This window comes from Pongo pygmaeus, chromosome 1 (assembly GCF_028885625.2).
Source record: "Pongo pygmaeus isolate AG05252 chromosome 1, NHGRI_mPonPyg2-v2.0_pri, whole genome shotgun sequence".
NCBI lineage: Eukaryota > Metazoa > Chordata > Mammalia > Primates > Hominidae > Pongo > Pongo pygmaeus.
This window is the reverse complement of record NC_072373.2, coordinates 143,157,255-143,177,420: the sequence shown is the minus strand read 5'-3', so window position 1 is coordinate 143,177,420 and position 20,166 is coordinate 143,157,255. Positions and strand designations below refer to the sequence as shown.

The 20,166-nt window shown below is 40.4% G+C and overlaps 2 protein-coding genes across 4 annotated transcripts in view; one reads left to right on the top strand and one right to left on the bottom strand.

Moving 5' to 3' along the window:
* Positions 1-7,336, bottom strand: part of SELENOF (selenoprotein F) — a 53,253-nt gene extending 45,917 nt beyond the window's left edge. Inside the window, exon 1 of one of the 2 annotated variants that reach the window (XM_054438112.2) lies at positions 6,912-7,336. In XM_054438112.2, coding sequence (XP_054294087.1) covers positions 6,912-6,995 — 84 coding nt within the window. In that variant the 5' untranslated portion in view covers positions 6,996-7,336. The remainder of the gene's footprint in view (positions 1-6,911) is intronic. The other variant, XM_054438121.2, reaches the window with a different exon arrangement.
* Positions 7,337-7,493: 157 nt separating this feature from the next.
* HS2ST1 (heparan sulfate 2-O-sulfotransferase 1) overlaps positions 7,494-20,166 on the top strand; it is a 200,920-nt gene continuing 188,247 nt past the window's right edge. The window contains exon 1 of one of the 2 annotated variants that reach the window (XM_054477653.2): positions 7,494-8,045. In XM_054477653.2, the coding sequence (XP_054333628.1) occupies positions 7,922-8,045 (124 nt within the window). In that variant the 5' untranslated portion in view covers positions 7,494-7,921. The remainder of the gene's footprint in view (positions 8,046-20,166) is intronic. The other variant, XM_054477642.2, reaches the window with a different exon arrangement.

The following is a 20,166-nucleotide window of genomic DNA, read 5'->3' as shown; positions in this document are numbered from 1 at the left end:
AGGCAACAAGAGTGAAATCACTTTGGAAATTGTGAACTCCTTAACAAACGTATAAAACTGTTACCAAAACCTTTTAAACAACAAAATAAGAACCTCAAATGAGTAATCATGCAATTATACTATTTGGTTTTATTCTGGCATTTATGGAGCACCTACTGACAGGTAGCATGACTATACAAAACATTATGTATTTCAAAGTCTTAACACACATCTAGATTCAAATGCCATCACAGAGCAACCTTATTTCTAAACAGGGAGTATTATCATTTATCTCGTGGAGTTTTGAGGATTAAAGAAGCAAGTGCACAGGAAGCATTAGCATCCTGCCTAGTACACAGTAGGTACTGAATACATGTTGGTATTAGGCTCACCTTCCACTGTGAAAGCACACTTAAAAATTACAAAACACTACATGTTTTTATCACTATACTAGACATGGGATAAAAGATAAGTATAGGGGAGATACAAGGTATTGAGTTTCTTAAGTAAACTACTTTTTTCTAGCTGTTCTATCACTGGTTTTGCAGACTTAAGGCTTTGAATTTAAGGACATCAGAAAGTATTTTTAAGTGCCTGACAGATAAATGCTAATACACGAGAGTTTGATATTATTCCTGCCATCCTTTTATTGCCAAAAGAAAGTGACTGGCATTTAAATTTGCACATTAAGATCAAATATTAAATTTTAGATTAATTAGCCACACTTGCAAGAAAGACAAAGATTCTAAGGACAGGGTTCCTGGCTAGGATAACCATTTAGCTTTCTCTATTTCAAAGCAAAATTGACAAATTAAGAGGCTCGGCTGGATGCGGTGGCTCACTCCTATCATCTCAGCGCTTTGGTGGGCCAAGGTGGGTGGATCACCTGAGGTCAGGAGTTCGAGACTAGCCTGGCCAACATGGTGAAACCCCGTCTCTACTAACAACACAAAAAAATTAGCCAGGGGTGGTGGCGCACACCTGTAATCTCAGTTACTCGGGAGGCTGAGGCAGGAGAATCACTTGAACCCAGGAGGCGGAGGTTGCAGTGAGCTGATATTGCACCATTGCACTCCAGCCTGGGCGATAAGTGTGAAACGCCATCTCAAAAAAAAAAAAAAAAAAAAAAGGCTCTATTCCCTCCTTCTCCACGCATTACTCACTGTTTTATTTTTCCAGTATTAACGAGCTCCTTCTAGATGAGAGTTGGCAGCAGAGAAACTGGGTTAACTATACTATACCATTACCTTAAAAATCTGATCTAGCTATACATTTTGTTACACTTACACCTACATAGTCGTTGTCTCTTCACTGGACTTTATAACTCTCAGGAAACTCAGAGGTTTCTGATGTAATTCTGAGCAAACTTCAAATCTGAGACAAAAGCAAATAGATGGGATTACAGAATGAACTCCATGAAAATGAATACCAGAAACATGGCCATTACAGCAAGCTCTTATAAAGCAGCAGATATTTTGTTAAGTACTTTACATTATTATTCCATCTAATCTTAACCATCTTGTGAAACAGGTATTGTTATCACCATTTTATAAAGAAAGAAACAGGTTTAAGATAGTTAAGGTAATTTGTCTAAGACCACACAGGAAACAAGAGATGACAGCAACAAGATTCTAATTCTGGCCTGCTCTCTATGCCCCTAACCACTGTTACTGACTACCATATTTCACAGAATCCATGATACACCATTATCGTATGTACCACTAATAACAAAAGCACCAACAATTTTAACTGTGTGATCCATAAAGCCCAGAGAGATATTAACCTGTGAAGAAATGGAGTGGGTGGCATCTCAGAAAGAACGATACACAATTATCATTCTATACCGCTTTTTAGTGTAGTGCCTTTTTGAAGGAGAATATATTACATATGATCTGAATGAAGGATTGAATATCATCACTTAGTTCTGGGGAGCGTTAATAAACAGCCCCCTTAGACTGTACTAATATCACTTTTCTATTGCTTATTTAAGCATACTCAATGTATTTTCAGATTAAATCACTTTATATCCAGTTGTTATCTCATTGAAATATTGACAAATATGCAGTTATTAACTTGAAATTAAAGCTATTCAGAGGAGTAGACAGTGATAAAAACTCAACTTGTCAAGTATAAGAAACTCAGAGATATCAATTAACAAAATACAAGCGCAGTCCCAATGACAGTTTTATCCATAGCAGTATCTCAATCTCAAAGTGTCAAGAAATTGTTCCCTCATCCCCCTTTAATTCCTATGGGAGGTTCCAAAGATTTCACTACTGCCAACTACTTATGCCACCTGATCTTTTTTTCCCCTTGGGCTAACTGTGACATGCAGTTTCCAACTTCTTACTGTTTTTTCAACAATTATCTATACTCTTTAATTTTCAAGGTTTTTCTTGCTTTCTTTTCTTAAAAGCACTAGTTACTACAGAAGAGACATGAATAAACCTTAGGGAAGTTATAACAGTTCAATAAGGGTGAATTGTCCAGTACTCTCTCTTTTCTGAGTCATTTTTGTATTTTTGAGAGTGGTTGGGCTTCCTCACTGCTCTACACAAATTGCAAATATCCTGATGACTTTGATGGCATGGAGCAACAACACAAATGAACTGGGGCCATTTACACTTCAGAGGGATTTAAATGAACAAATACATATGAGACACAACGAAGGGAATATAAAATAAAAATGGTCCCTGTATTCCCTTTGGCTACATTCTAATTGGCACAGGGACAGGAGGAGTGGAGGGATACTGACACACACATACAGAGCTATGATTTGGTTAAGACCATGTGGATTTGTGTAATACAGTATAAAGTATGATGATACAAGGCCAGGGGTGGTGGCTCAAGCCTGTAATCCGGGCGACAGTGCGAGACTCCGTCTCAAAAAAAAAAAAAAGTATGATGATACAATATGCAAGGGAAAAATTACATCTAACTTTGCAAGTCTGGAAGTGGAATGTGAGTTAAGCTTTGCATTCTACTGAAACATCTTAGTTCAGGGAGAAAGAGATAAAGAAACAAAGGCCAAGAGTAAATTAATTTGCCTTAGTCAGTTATTAGAAGTTAAAACTAAAAAATACATTTCGTTAAAGTAGTGTACTTTCCACTAAATTATACGTCATGAGTATGAATTCAATAGGCAGAGTTTTAGAGAGAAAGGCTGCATATGATGGCTGTCTTTGGGAATATCTGGTGGAATGGTGTGGCTGTGGCTGATAACCCAGTAGTTTTATTTGATGGCTCACTGTGTTGTAAGTTAGGATGTTCCATCCTGTGGGGGTCACATTCACAAAAAAATGGGTAAGTTGATTCCTGCCTCAAAAGGTTTCAGTCTGGCTGGGCGCGGTGGCTCACGCCTGTAATCCCAGTACTTTGGGAGGCCGAGGCAGGCAGATCATGAGGTCAAGAGATCAAGACCATCCTGGCCAACATGGTGAAACCCTGTCTCTACTAAAAATACAAAAATTAACTGGGCGTGGTGGTGTGCACCTGTAATCCCAGCTACTTGGGAGGCTGACGCAGGAGATTCACTTGATCCCAGGAGGCAGAGGTTGCAGTGAGCCGAGACCATGCCACCACACTCCAGCCTGGCAACGGAGCGAGACTCCATCTCAAAAAAAAAAAAAAAAAAAAGGTTTCAGTCTAACATGTACTTACTAGCTAGAGTTGCACAGCTACCACAAATTTTTGAATCATATCTAAGGCAGAGTCCAAGCATGTGTATTTTTTAACCTCTCCTCCTCCCAACAATTTTCATCTACACACCTCCAGATGGGATCACTGATAATAGAGCTCTATGAAGGTAACTGAAGCTGATTTTAATATTTTCCAAACAGATTTCATACTTCCAGGTTTTCAGACCTTTGCTTGTGGATTCTCTAATTCATTCATCAAACATTTCTCTTATACATCAAGTATAGTACTACTCTGTATATATGTCACTAGAGATAAAACAGTCAACAGGAAAGACAGGGTACTTCCCTTTGGGGGTGGGTGGGAGAATGCCAAAGAACAAGAAATTATTAATGAAAACTATGGAACGTATCTCAGAGAATAAATATTGATCACCATTGGAGCACATAGAAAGACTCTTAATCCAAACTTAAGGTATAGCGAAGCTTTGTTGGAGGAAGTGATTTCTCTGCTAAGAACAGAAAGAGAGTAAGTAGAAGACAGCCATTTTTGTTGTAGGGTAGGAGAAAGGGAGGAAAGGATAAGAAGCTGGGAAGCGGCTTCTAGGTAATGAAAACACCATGCTCAAAGGTCTGGTGAGGGAGAATACAGTATGTGAAATAAGCTAAACAAGTGATGCCAATTCTCCACTTGTACCTTTCTGCTCTCCTAATAGAAGTAAATGTTGGGGAATAAGCCTGGATAGACAAACAAGTGCCTCCTTAAGGAACAGTGAGGAAGACAGACTTCACCTTAAAAACAATAAGCAGCCACTGAAGAGTTTTAATCATGACAGATTTAAGTTTTAGGCAGATCGCTTGATGCACGGTAGAGATTGGAAATGAAATAATGAGATGGGAGACTAGTTAAGGAAGCTGTTGTAATTCTAGGCAAAGATAGCGGCCTGAATATAAGTACTAAGTGTGGAAACAATTATTAAGTGGACTGGCTTAGAGATTTTTAAGGCTTTAACGACTAATTGAATTCAGAGAGTGAAAGGAAAGAGGATTTAAAATGACTATTTTTTTTTTTTGAGATGGAGTCCCGCTCTGTTACCCAGACTGGAGTGCAATGGTGCGATCTCCGCTCAGTGCAACCTCCGCCTCCTGGGTTCAAGTGATTCTCCTGCCTCAGCCTCCCGACTAGGCATGCGCCACCATGCCCAGCTAATTTTTATATTTTTACTACAGACGGGGTTTCACTGTGTTGGCCAGGCTAGTCTTGAACTCCTGACCTCAGATGATTTGCCCACCTCAGCCTCCCAAAGTGCACAGAAATGAGCCACCGCACCTGGCCAAAAATGACTAATTTTTGGCTTGGGCAATAGGGAAGGTGACAAAGGCAAAGCCAACCATTTAGATTCTGAATACAGCCAGGGATAATTCAAAGGGTGAACCAAGAGTCTGTTATTTCTGAGGAGAGAAATGTTTATGGCCTGAATGATTAACAATAAGTGGATGGATTTGAGATATCTAGGAATTAAAATCGGTAAGTTTCAGTAATTCCCTGGATATGAGATATGTAAGGAAAGGAGTCAAATATGACATCCAAATTTCTGGTTTGGATTCTGTGAACAGTCACTGTGGTACACTGTTTAATTCCTATCATTATTACATAGGGAATTAGTTAATTCCATAAATTCCTCCTATCCTGGTATGCACACTTTGCAAAGTGACTCTGTCATTCCTCCCATGTAGAGATGGAATCTATTTCCCCATCCTTGAAATGTGAACTAGTCTTGTGACTTGCTTTGACAAATATGTGATGGAAGTAATATATGTGATTTCCAAGGCAAGGCTTTAGAAGGCATTGTAGCTTTTGCTCTTTTGGAGTGCTGCCCTGAGAGTGCCATGAAAAGAAGTTGGTGTGGCCGACTGGAGGATGAGAGGTCACATGGAACAGAACCAAGTCCTCGAGCTGACAGCACCAACTATGAACAGTGGTAACCCTGGAACCTTTCAGTTTAGCTGACCTACTAGGTCAACAAAAAGCATAAATGAGGCCAGGGGAAAACCAACATAGGTGGAGTAGTTCTACTCCACTGACCCAGAATTATGGGAAATCATTGCTATTTTAAGCTACTAGGTTTTAGGGCGGTTACACAGCTATAGACAACTGACAGTCAAAGACAGAGGGAGATCAAAAAAAGACAACCTGAAATGTTATCTCGAACGACCTAAAGATGTGCAAAAAGCCTTAAACAGTAGAAGTTTAGGGAGAGGTAATCCAGTAATTCCTAGCACCAAATGCCTGAATAACAAGAGAATTAGAATGTTAATTAGAGAAGTTAAGAATCTACCTTTTGGATAAAGTAGCCAAAGTAAACTGCCAGGATGCTTTCAAGCTCTTTGAGAAAGGTAAGTACAGGTGTTCATAGAGGACTCCGGTGTAGTCCCTAACACCCTCAACCTTGGATAAGTAAATTAAACCAGATCTCCTTATTAGAGACTACCCGAAGAATTAAGGTAGGATAAAAAAACGTAAAAGCTTTCAGCACTGTGCCTAAAATTTTATTATTCACACAGCAAAACATGGATCTGAGAAGAAATAAGTTAAAAGTACACTTTTCCCATTCAAAGGTAACCCATCTATTCTGCCAATAGAGAAAAATGAAATAAAAAACGCTGCCTTATTTTAAAGAAGACAACGAACATCATTTAAAAAACTAACTTCAAAAATAAATTATACTTTGGTATAGATAGCTCCTTTTACTCCAACAACATTGTTTAAAAGCACAAATCGCACTCAAGCAGCCAGCCCTATATGAATAGGAGAGGAGAACGGAGGTTAAGAGGCTAACAGAAGTAGTGAAAATGAGACAGCACGCGCGCGAGAGAGGTAAACACAAACTGTTCGCCTGGACCAACGACTTGAAGACTTGCCTCTAAGATTTGGAAGTCTCGTCATGAGTCTCTTGCATTTCTGACCGTTTAAAAACAACCTCCACTTCTTGCCAAGCTTTATTATTCCCCCCTCCCACCTGGTGTGGTTTACAGATCGTTTTTAGCAAGAGCCGTATAAGAGAAGCTAAGTACCCAAGACAATCTGAAGTCAGGAGAAGACTGCTGCTAGAAACCCAAGGCGGGGAAGGAGAAGGATCAACCGAGAAATTAAGCCACGTTGCATTCTGGCCGCAACAGTCATTAAGGAAGCGCAGTCCTCCCCACCCTTTTCAACCAGGACCGAATGTTGCGTCTTCTTCAGCTGCAATCTCTCCTACTCTCCCTGTGGCAGCTGCAAAGGTGATCTACACTCACCGCTTGAAGCACAGTCGCCAACAACAACCGTAGCCCAAATGCCGGCACCAGACACCCACTCGGCCCAGCCGCCATCGCTACCATTTTCCGCAGTTTTCTGGCTGCCTAGAAGGACCCCTAAGCTAGGGGCGTCCACTCCAGAGCCTGATCCAAAACAGAACGCTAACGGCCGTTGCCCTTACATCTCTTATTTGGAAGTGACAGGTATTAAATAACGGCATATGAAAGCTTAAAAGTCATCAAATACAGTCACTGGGTGCTTTCGATTACCCAGATCAGGCACTTTCCTAAACTCCCCACTTCTTTACTTCTGCGGTCTCCTTTCTTTCATTCACGACACTTCGTCAAGCAGACAAGAAGCCACGCCTTCGCCAGTTTTATCCCCGCCTTCTTCTCCAAGTTTACCCAATTGAATGTCGTCTTGATTGAGCTCTGTGGCAGAGGAAACCAACCGTAAACCGAACCAAGAGCGAAGCGCAGGGGCTCTTCGGTCCAATAAGCGGACCCGAACGGGAGGAGGGGCGGGGCTTCTGGTTGCCGAGCAGCGTACGCGGATGCGTGCGCGTGGTGGCGGAGGGGGATGGGCGGGGGCGGAGATGAGGGCGGCGCAGCCGCAGCGCCGGTGGAGGGGCGCGCGGCCGCGAGCAAAGGAGGGAGGGAAGGAAGCAAGAGAGGGAGGCGGGCAAGCAGGCGGGCGCGGGGGTCGGGGACTGAGGCAGTAGAGGGAGGCGAGAGCCCGGCAGCCGCTTTGCGCTGTTTGCTGCGCGGGCTTTCGGAGGGGGCGGCCCAACGAGTCGGCTGAGGAGAAGCGGACACCGGCGGCGTTGGTGATACCGCCTGGGGGAGGGGGACTGGAGAGGCGAGAAGGGGGGTCGCTGCGGTGGTTCTCTCGCTGTCGCGCTCTCTTTGCCTCGCTCCCGGCTCGGCGGGCTCCTCCCGGCGTCTCTCTCGCCTCCGGGGCCCCGCTCCCCGCCCCCCGCGGTATGTCTTGATCCCGAGCAGCGGGTTTCATGGGGCTCCTCAGGATTATGATGCCGCCCAAGTTGCAGCTGCTGGCGGTGGTGGCCTTCGCGGTGGCGATGCTCTTTTTGGAAAACCAGATCCAGAAACTGGAGGAGTCCCGCTCGAAGCTAGGTGAGGAACTGAACTGCCCCGGGCTGAGTGCCGTGGAAGGGGCCGAGGAGGCGCTGCCGCCGGAGCAAGTGGGCGTTCATCTAACCTGGCGTCTGGCTCGGGGGCAGAAAGAGGTTTCAAAGAGAACCGGGAACGAGGGGCAGCGAGAGCACGAGCTCCAAGAATGGGTTGAATTAAGCTTGAGTGGCGTTTTGGGCTCGCGAGGTCACGGGCAGAGGTTGCAAAGGTTGGGCTTCCCGAGCCAAAGGTTAGCCCCGAAGTAGGTATTCCGCGGAGAGAGAGCGAAAGAGAAGACCGAACTCAGTGGGGAGCGGGTGTTGCTGGTGGAGACAGAAGCGCTTAGCATCGCGTGTTCTCTTGGAAGTCGTACAGAAAGCCCTGGCAATGTCAGACGAGGGGTATTCTAATTTGAGCTATGGGCATCTGGATACGAATTCTTTTGGGGGCTCGTGAAGGGATAGGTGCGCAGAAATGGAAGGAGATGCTGGGATGATGGACAGTAACATATATACACTGTAGCGAGTTGCACTCTTGTGCTCCGGGCAGCAAGGGACCTTGTAATTGCCAGCTAAGGGAGGCTGGCCGGATAGTGCAGGAACGCGAGTGAAAAGCTTCATCGGAGTACGGAAATGAGGGTCCGGAGATTTAAATTCTTCTTTAGTGGCGCTAAACTGATGAATTGGGGCTTGAGAATAGGGATGCCTATGTATGTTGCTTCGCGGCAGTGTTGATGTGAATTTCAAAGAGGAGGGAACGCTGAAGGGGAATTATGTGGTGAAGTTTGTGTTTGTTAAAGGAAAAGTAGGATTATGCGGAAAGCTAACCATATGGTTAAATACCTTAAAGGGTTAACAGGTGCTTTCATGGGTGAAGGGGTCTAAAGTACAAAAAGTTGGTGCGAAGTTGTGAAAGACAGGCCAGAAAAAAGCACAGATAATAGGTACTTTCGGATTAATAGGGGCACTTTGGCATTTGGAAGAGCTCAGCATGGAGAGCGAGAGTTAAAAGAATGACAGTGATAAATTTTGATTTAAAAATGCACATGGCACTTAAAAATCAGCTCAAGAGGATGTAATTTGAATATGGAAAAGTAATGTGAAGTGTTTTTTGCATACTCTTACCTCAAAATCATTTTAAATACCTTTTGAGAAGACAGCAAAAAAAAAACACAAAACCCTCAGCAGTATAATTTAGACTAAGAAATAGATGTTACTGTGAGTGGATGATTAATTTTTAGGAAAAATGTACCAGAAAATAATTGTAATATTATGTATAGTAGCTATTTTGGTACAAGGCTTTGCAAAAGCCTTGACATTTTAAAGAGCCTTGAAAGACAAACCATCAAGTAAATCTGAGTGAAGTGCAACTAAAGTTGGAGAAAAACTAGAGATACTTCCAGTCCTCAACTCTAGAGTAAAATTTGAAGAGATCCTCAGTTTATTTACGAATTATTTTATTAATATGTATCTTGTGTGGTGGGAAAAAATGTCCACTTTAAATATTGAAGGTTATCCAGTATGGTTTTTCTTTTCTTTTGGATCCATTTAGCGACATTCAGGATCATATTCTGGCGTTATTAATGATCCAGCTCTACAGAAAAAAAGACTCTTCTTGAAGTGAAAAGTTATATTAAAATTAAAATTTGTATTTATTTTTTGTTACTATTTGGAATTCTCTGGAGTTGATTTCTTAGACACATTACAGTGGGTTAGAATGACTTAAGTTTTTGATTTTCCTCCTTGCCTAACATTTCTTTCCCCATATACTTGAAAATTGCTTCCATAGACACAATCTGAATGATTTTTAAAAGAAAGTTATCTGAAGATGTATAATGCCACAGTTAAAATATAAAGTGCTTTCTTGTGATACAAGAAAGAAAATTTCATAAAAAGTAGTAAATATGCATCAAAATCCTCCTGGGACTACAGGTGAGTGTACCTGGGACTACAGGTGGGTGTTACCATGCCTAGCAGAGTAAACCATATTTTGACAGCCAGATTCTGTACTAGGCACTTTTCATCTTAGATACCCGTGTTTAAAGTAAGAACACCATTTAAAGCCATTTTTGGCCAGACACGGTGGCTCACGCCTGTAATCCCAGCACTTTGGGAGGCCGAGGCTGGCGGATCATTTGAGGTCAGGAGTTTGAGACCGGCCTCGCCAACATGGTGAAACCCTATCTCTGCTAAAAATACAACAATTAGTCGGGCGGGGTGGCGGGCGCCTGTAATCCCAGCTACTCAGGAGGCTAAGGCATGAGAACCGCTTGAACCTGGGAGGCAGAGATTGCAGTGAGCCAAGATCACTGAACCACTGCGCTCCAGCCTGGGCAATAGAGTGAGACTCAGTCTCAAAAAAAAAAAACCAAAAAACAACAGAAAGCCATTTTTGCAGATGCAGGAACAGGCTTAGAGAGGTTATATAACTTGCCAAAGACCACATCGCATTTAAGTGGCAGAGCCAGGATTGCAACCCAGGTATGTATGATTCCAAATGAAGTGCTCCTTTAATTATGTCCGGCTGCTTAAGACTTTATATTGACATTACGCTGAGATTTAGGTATTTGAATAGAGTTTTAAAATTGTAATATCAATGTTTAATTGCATTTATTGCTAAGAATGAATATCATTCAGAGAAAATTGAATTTCTGATGCAAAGGAATTGGTTTAGTGTAACGTCTGCCCCATGTTTATATTCATGTAATGAACATAATTATGTTACCCAGTGAAACAACTGAATTAGATAGCTTGTTTTTACTATAGGAAAGAAAAATCTAGTTGTTTTCCATACGTGCAAAATCACAATGTTAAAAAAACATTTTTATTTTGGCATAAAAACCTATTAAACATTTTGTCTTAAAAGTAGTTATTATCATTTTCATTGTAGAAGATTCCAAAGGATAATACTGTCTGATAGTGGCTTTAATATACCTTGATTTGAGAGTACAGTATTTTGATGGTGAGACCTCTAATAGAGCAATAGATGTATTCAAAACTGAGATGTGCTCATTGACTACTTGGGAAATTCACTAATTAGGAATTCCTAAAAAAAAAAAAATTCAGTAATACAGCTTTTTATTTTTATTTTTTAAAAAACAAATATGGCATTGTAGTGCACATATTACAATGCAGCTTGCTTTTTTTGCCTTGAATATTATAGACATCTTTCCAGGTCAGTACATATAGCTGTGACTTAATCATTCTATTAATAATAGCTGTATAATATTCCAAAGTATGTATGTATCATAAATTATTAAGCCATTATTCTAGTAACGGACATTCAGTTTGTCCCCCATCTGTCGTGTGTGTGTGTGTGTGTATGTATATATACATATATATATAATTTTTTTGAGTGTTTGTTTTCTTTCTTGGTATTATAAACAATTACAGGAAACATCCTTATATGTCCGTTTAACTCATGTTGATGTCATTTTGTACTAGGATGAATTCTGTATGTGAGATTGCTGGGACAAAGGATATATATATTTTATAATTTAACAGATTTAAAAATCTACTTTTCAACATTTTTTTGTTTTTCAAAAGATGTAGTAATCTACACTGCCAGCATACATTCATAAGCACTAGAAGATAATCAGCTTTTAATTTTTGCCAGTGTGAGGCTGTGAAATGATATATTCAATTAATTTACCTTCTGATTTCTAGTTAGGTTGAACATCTTCACATATGTTTATTGCCCTTTTATTTGTTAATTTTTTCTATTTTTCTATTGGGTGGTTTACTTATTTTTTTTTAAATGTTAGAATTAGTAATCCTTTATCTGTCATATGTCTTGCCTTTTTTTTTTTTTTTTTTTGAGATGAGCCTTGCTCTGTCACCCAGGCTGGAGTGCAGTGGTGCGATTTTGGCTCACTCCTGCCTCAGCCTCTCAAGTAGCGGGGATTACAGGTACGTGTCACCGCGCCCAGCTAATTTTTGTATTTTTAGTAGAGACAGGGTTTCACCATGTTGGCCAGGCTGGTCTTGAACTCCTGACCTCAAGTGATCTGCCCCCCTCTGCCTTCCAAAGTGCTGGGATTACAGGCATGAGCCACTGCACCCGGCCTCTTGCATTTGTTTCTGTCCAAGTTTGCCATTTGTTTCTTGACTTTGTGGTGTGTTTTGCTCATATAGAAGTTTTAAAATACACACAGTTAAATCTATCAATTTAGGTAAGTCGTTTTCATATGTTGCTTAGGGAGATTTACCCGGAGCCAGGATTGTGTACATTTTCTGTATTTTATTATAGTATTTTATAGTTTATTACATTTGGCTCTTTAAACCATTTATATGTTTACAGAGATTTATCATGATTTTCTCAGTAAATAATTCATTTTTTCCAACTGTATGTTAACATTCCTTCTTTTAATCACATACTAAGTTTTCATATGTTCTTGGATCAATTTTGGATGCTATTTTCCATTAATCAGAGATTCTTTAAACCTCGGGGACCCATAAATAGGCTTCAAGGTATCAGTGAATTCCCTGAAATTATATACATAACTTTCATCAGATTTGCAAAGGAGTATGTGATTCCTTTAATGACTAGGATCACAGATTTATAGTAGATGTTTCATGTTTAGTGGACTTTTTTTTGTTTTTAGTAACATAACATGAAGATTGTGAGTTAAATTTAGGAGATAAGCTCATTACTTGTGAAAAAGAGAAGTTTTTCAACTTCAAATGAAGTTAATACTTCATTGTATTAAAATGTAGACTTAATTTTCTAGTGAGAAATGGAAAAGGACAGGGAATCCAAATGAAAACTATTTAACTGTGACTCATTACTATAAAATGTCAGAATTTGTGGCTGGTAAAAAGTAGTTCTTCCCGAATTTCAAGAGCGCACTTGTTGCTAATATTGACTGGTCGAACAGTGCAGTGAAACGTTTTCTCACATAAGTGATAGAACTATGTGCCTGGTAACTTTATTTTCTATAGGGTTTTAACATTGTAAATAATATTTGTTGACTGTATTCTTATATCCCTATATGGATTTATGAGCACATTAGGAATAATCTTTTACATGGGGAAAATAATTGAGAATGGATTATGTAATCATCCGTTGGTGAGAATTAATGTTAGTCATTATGTTCTTAAACTCTACTAGACTAAACAACTAATTCCAGGGCCAAGGTTGAGACTGCTTTTTGGAATTTGGTAGTTTTTACAAGTAAGTTCCTGAAACCATGCAGCGATACCTAAAGATGTTCCAGTGAATGCTAGATTTCCTCACTTCTGAAATCATTTGGAAAACCTCATAGTAGCTACTGTTTTGAGGACTTTGGGTTAATAGGAATACAGTTATTCTAGAATTGGTAATTGGTGCCTCACTTACTAGTCTTGAATAGGATGTCTAGTGGCATGGAGTGGTCACCTGAAACAGTTGATCTCAAGATAATTCCAGGATGTCTGTCCACCACTCTGGTAGGCCTTTTGATAGCTTTTTGGCACTTAGAGAAATTGAAATAATAATGAATGTTCAAACACTGCTCTCCAGAAAGACCATTTTTGAAGGATGTACTTATAGATGAACTTCATAATCATGGTTCACTGTAGCCTAGTTATTTTTAAGATCTACCCACCTACCAGTACCTGTACTTATGTATTCTGCCTTTCTGCCTGTTAACATTAGATGGTAACTGTCAGTGCTCCTGTTGGGTCATTTGTGCACCTGATTCTGTTGCCTCACTTACCTAAAGACATGGTTCCCGAAGCTTTCCCTCATTCTCCTGTAACAATGTATTCTTGAAAATTGCTAAGAGAGTGGATTTTAAGTGTTTTCACCATACCAAAAAAAAGTATGTGAGGTAATGCATGTTGTGTTAATTATCTTGATTTAGCCATCCATGATATATACACGTTTTAAAACATGTTGTACATGATAAATATATACAGTTTTGTCAATTAAAAATGAAGAAAACTATCTTGGTAAATGTTCCAGGTGAACGTGAAAAATATGTATTCTGTTATTGGCTGAAGTATGCTGTAGATGTCAATTGGTTGGTAGTATTGTTATGGTGTTTTGTATTCTCGATTTTTTTCTGCCTCTTCATCAGTTATGGAGAGGGGTTTTGAAATCTTTGATAATTGTGGATTTGTCTGTTTTTCTTGTAGTTATGTCACTTTTTGCTTCATGTATTTTGAAGTGCTGTGATTAAGTATATGAACATTTAGGCTGTCATGTCTTCTTGATGGACCAACCCCTTTTTTTATACAAGATACCATCTTTATCCTTGGTAATATTCTTTGCTCTGAAACCTACTGCTGTGGTGTTAATGTCTCCCCTAAAATTCATGTGTTGGAAACTTAATCCCCGATGCAACAGTATTGGGGCGGGGGGTGGAGGGTGTTCAGGTGATGAGGGCTCTCCCCTCATAACTGTATTAATACTGTTATAAAAAAGCTCTTGGGAGTGCGTTCTCTTTTTTCTATGTAAGAAGACAGCATTTGTCCCCCTTTTGCCATTTCTACCCCCAACCATGTGAGGATGCCACAAGAAGTCCCTCACCAGATGCTGGTGTCTTGATTTTGGACTTCTCAGTTTCCAGAACTGTGAAGAAATACATTTCTGTTTTCTATAAATTACTCAGTCTCAGGTATTTTGTTATAGTACCACACAATGGACTATGACACTTACTTTGTCTGATACTAATACAGACACTTCAGTTTTCTTTTGATTAGTGTCAGGTGGTATATCTTTTCCCATCCTGTTAATATTAACCTACTTGTGTATTTATATTTAAAGTGGATTTTTGGTAGACAGCATCTAATCTTGCATCTAATTTCACAATCTCTTTTGTAAATGGAATGTTTAGAACACTAAATGTGATTATTGATGTGGTTGGGTTTAAATTCGTGAGTTGCTATTTGTTTTCTGTTTGTCTTAACTGTTCTGATTCCTTTTTTTCTGTTGTCTTTAGGATTAAAGGGTTATTTTTAAATTCCATTTTTTAATTTGATGACTTACTAGCAGTGCTCTTTGTTTTTTTTTTTTAGTGGTTGCTTAAGGGTTTATGGTATACATGATAGAATTTCATGTGTAGTGTAAGAACCTTAATATATTACCACTTTTTTCTAGGTTCTTGCTATCGTCGTTATACATTTTACTTCTATACATGAGTCCTACAATACATTATTATTTTTGCTTTAACTTAGTTATATTTTAAAAATATATAAAATATTTAAAAATTTTTAAAAAATTTGCTCACATATTTACCATTCCCAGTGTTCTTCATTGTGTATGTGTGTGTGTGTATGCAGATTTTCATGTGGTACCATTTTTTTCACTCTGAAGAATTTCTTTTAAAATTACTTACACTTAAAAATATACTGGTGATGAATTCTTTTCACTTTGTGTGTCTGAAAAGGTCTTTATTTGATAAGTGTTTGAAGGATATTTTTGTTGGGTACAGAATTCTAAGCTGACATTTTTGTTGTTTCAGTACTTTAAAGATGTTGCTTCATTGTCTTCTGGCTTGCATTGTTTCTGATGAGAAGGTTGCCATCATTCTTTGTTCTACTATATGTAGCGTGTCTTTTATTTTTCCTCCTTTGCCTACTTTTAAGATTTTCACTAGGTTTTTAATTATTTGATTATAATGGCCCTTGTATTATGTTTCTTGTGCCTGGGGTTTGTTGAGCTTCTTGGATCTGTGAGTTTACAGTTTTTATTACATTTAAACATTTTTGGCTATTATTTCTTCACATGTTAGTTTTTCTGTGCTGCTTCTCCTCTCTTTCAGGAACTCAAAATACACTTATATTAGACCACATGAAATTGTTCTACGGTTCAGTGATGTTCTATTCATCATTCTCAGTCTTTTTGTGTGTGTGTGTTGTTTTAGATAGTTTTTACTGCTAGGTCTTTAATTCACCAATCCTTCTGCAGTGTGTAATCCACTTTTAATATTACCCAGTTTATTTTTTATCTCAGGCATTGCCTCCCACCCCTCCCCCTGCCCTTCTAGAAGTTCAAGATAGGTCTTTAAAAAATTATCTTTCATTTCTTTCCTTAACATCCTGTATTAGCCCGTTTTGATGCCTGAGACTGAGTAACTTACAAAAGAAAGACGCTTACTTGGACTTACAGGTCACATGGCTGGGGAAGCCTCACAATTGTGGCAGAAGGCAAGGAGAAGCAAGTCACATCTTATGGTGGCAGGCAAAAAATGAGAAATCTTGTGCAGGGGAACGCCTTTTTTTTGGAGACAGAGTCTTACTCTGTCGCCCAGGTTGGGGTGCAGTGGCGCGATCTCGGCTCACTGCAAGCTCTGCCTCCCGGGTTCACGCCATTCTCCTGCCTCAGCCTCCCAAGTAGCTGGGACTACAGGTGCCTGCCACCACACCTGGCTAATATTTTGTATTTTTAGTAGAGACGGGGTTTCACTGTGTTAGCCAGGCTGGTCTTGATCTCCTGACCTCGTGATCCATCCACCTTGGCCTCCCAAAGTGCTGGGATTACAGGTGTGAGCCACTTCGCCTGGCGGGAACGCCTCTTTTTAAAACCATCAGATATTGTGAGACTTATTCACTATCATGGGAACAGCATGGGAAAGACTTGCTCCCATGATTCAGTTGCCTCCCACCAGGTCCCTCCCACAACACAGGGGAATTCAAGATGGGATTTGTATGGGGACACAGCCAAACCATATCATTCCACCCCTGGCCCCTCCCAAATCTCATGTCCTCACATTTCATAACAATCATGCCTTCCTACAGTCCCCCAAAGTCTTAACTCATTTCAACATTAACTCAGAAGTCCACAGTCCAAAGTCTCATCTGAGACAAGGCAAGTCCCTTTTGCCTATGAGCCTGTAAAATCAAAAGCAAGTTAGTTACTTCCTAGATATATTGGGTAAATACAGCCATTCCAAGTGGGAGAAATTGGCCAAAACAAAGGGATTACAGGCCCCATGCAAGTCTGAAATCCAGCGGGGCAGTCAAATCTTAAAGCTTCAAAATGATATCCTTTGACTCCATGTCTCACATCCAGGTCACGCTGATGCAAGAGTTGGGCTCCCACGCCTTGGGCAGCTCCACCCCTGTGGCTTTGCATGATATAGCCCCCCACTCCTGGCTACTTTCACAGGCTGGCATTGAGTGTCTGTGGCTTTTCCAGGTGCACGGTGCAAGCTGTCAGTGGATCTACCATTCTGAGGTCTAGAGGACAGTGGCCCTCTTCTCATAGCCCCACTAGGTGGTGCCCCAGTAGGGAATCTGTGTGGGGGCTGCAACCCCACATTTCCCTTCCACACTGCCCTAGCAGAGGTTCTCCATGAGGGCCACACCCCACAGCAAACTTCTGCTTGGGTATCCAGGTGTTTCCATACATCTTTTGAAATCTAGGCTGAGGTTCTCAAACCTCAGTTCTTGACTTCTGTGCACTCGCAGGCTCAACACCACATGGAAGCTGCCAAGGCTTGGGGATTGCGCCCTCTGAAGGCATGGCCCGAGGTCTACGTTGGCCCTTTTCAGCCATGGCAGGAGGGCTGGGACGAAGGGTGCCAAGTCCGTAGGTTGCACATAGCACGGGGACCCTGGGCCCGGCCCATGAAACCATTTTTTCCTTCTAAACCTCTGGGCCTGTGATGGGGGGTGCTGCCATGGAGATCTCTGACATGCCTTGGAGACATTTTCCCCATTGTCTAGGGGATTAACATTCAGCTCCTTGTTACTTATGCAATTTCTTCAGTGGGCTTGGATTTCTCCTGAGAAAATGAAATTTTCTTTTCTATCACTTTGTCAGTCTTCAAATTTTCCTAACTTTGATGCTCTGTTTCCCTTTTAAAATTGAATGCCTTTAACGGCACCCAAGTCATCTCTTGAATGCTTTGCTGCTTAGAAATTTCTTTCACCAGAAACCCTAAATCAAGTCTCTCAAGTTCAAAGTTCCACAAATCTCTAGGGCAGGGGCAAAATGCTGCCAGTCTCTTTTCTAAAACATAACAAGAGCTACCTTTGCTCCAGTTCCCAACAAATTCCTTGTCTCCATCCGAGACCACCTTAGACTGGACCTTATTGTTCATATCACTATCAGCAATTCAACAAGTCTCTAGGAAGTTCCCAAACTTTCCCACATTTTCCTATCTTCTTCTGAGCCCTCAAAACTGTTCTAACCTCTGCCTATTACCCAGTCCCAAAGTAGCTTCCACGTTTTTGGGTATCTTTTCAGCAATGCCCCACTCTGTGATACCAGTTTACTGTATTAGTCCGTTTTCATGCTACTGATAAAGACATGCCCAAGACAGCAATTAACTAAAAGATGTTTAATAGTTCTACATGGCTGGGGAAACCTCACAATCATGGTGGAAAGCAAGGAGGGGTAAGTCACATCTTATGTGGATGGTGGCAGGCAAAAAATGAGAACGCTTGTCCAGGGATACGCCTCTTTTTAAAACCATCAGATCTCATGAGACTTATTCACTATCATGAGAACAGAATGGGAAAGACTCGCCCCCATGATTCAGTTACCTCCTACCAGGTCCCTCCTACAACACATGTGAATTCAACATGAGATTTGGGTGGGGACACAGCCAAACCATATCACATGCTTTTCCTAATTTTTTTTGAACAAGTGGAATATTGTTATAATAACTCTTTCTGATGTTGTTGTCTATTAGTTCTATCATCTGGGTCATTTCTGGGTTGCTTTCTATTGATTTGCTTTTCTCTACATTATGGGCCATATTTTCTTCTTTACGTGTCTGGTAATTTTTAACTGGATGGCAGACATTATTTTACCTTGCTAGGTACTGGATATTTCCATATTCCTATAAATACTTTCAAACTTTGTTTTGGGACATACTTAAGTTATCTAGAGACAGTTTTGTCTTTTTGAGGCTTGCTTTTAAGTTTGTTTGATGGCACCACAAAGCCTTTAGCTTAGGACTAATTTTGCTACATTACCGGCAGTCCCTTGTAGTGCCCTTCAGAGTATTCCACCCAGTGCCCTGTGTATTACAAGGTTTTGCCACTTTGGCTGAAGGGAACGCTGGTTGAGTGAACCCCCAAAATTGTTCCACCTGCCCATTTTGAATGGTTCTTTTTTTGGCCTCAGTTTCTTAACACATATGCACTGAGAGGTACTCTGCTGAAAATTCTGTTTTTAGCTCTGTCCTCTTCAGTGCACTGCCTGGCAAACTTCAGCCGCCTTGTCTTTCTTGAAACCTTGATTCTTGCTCCTTAATTCAAGGAGAGTTTTGGATCCCTGAATTAGACTGAGTTCTCCCTCCCTGTGCTGTAGCCTGGAAACTCTCTCAGGCAGTCATAGGACTGACTTCATTTCCTTTTTCTCAGGAATCCTCATACTATGCTGATTTCCTGTTTAATGTCCAAAGTCTGAAAATTGTTGTTCTCTATTTTATCATTTTGTTTTGTTGTTTCAGGTAAGAGGGTAAATCCAGTCTCTTTTACTCCATCTTGGCTAGTGGTAGAAACTGGGTGGATCTTTGATTGTGTGTCCCCAAGTTGACTGAGGGGAAAGTAGTGAAGTTGGATCATTTGAATTATACTTGGTAATTAAAACTAATATTGTAAATTCAGGGAAAGAATCATGGTTTTATTATGCTTCTTGATTTCTTCATAATCTCTAGCATGGTATTGAGCACAGGCCTTAGCAAGTTGTTAACTGAAAGTTAGGCGAAACTTATCCATGATAGTCCCACCTTCCTCCTTCCTTACAGAAGTTTCAAGTGTATGTTAGTTAATTCTTTGAAGTGTTATCAATTTTATTCTGACTTTAAGAAACCAGGCCTTTTGTATCCCTTTAGATACAGCTGAGTCTAAGAGGAAGACTCTTTCAGACTGGCTGATGAACCATCTGGCTCCAGGAGAGATTTTTGCTTTTCCTGTTAGTATGGCTCTTGAGCTAACTGGTCACATTCTTGCTGGGCGTGGCTGGATAAATAGTTCTGTTCAGAGGCTTCTTTCCTGTATTCCTTCCAGAATACCTTTATACCAAGCTAAGTAATGGGGAAGAGAATCAGAGGGATGGTAGTGCTAATAGTAGTTATATTCAATATGTTGCATGTATAGAAAATGCATATAGTTTGCCCTAAAGTGAATATTATCATTATAGTCCTCAGATCTTCAACGTGGCATGGTACAATTCTTGCTAAAGGTAG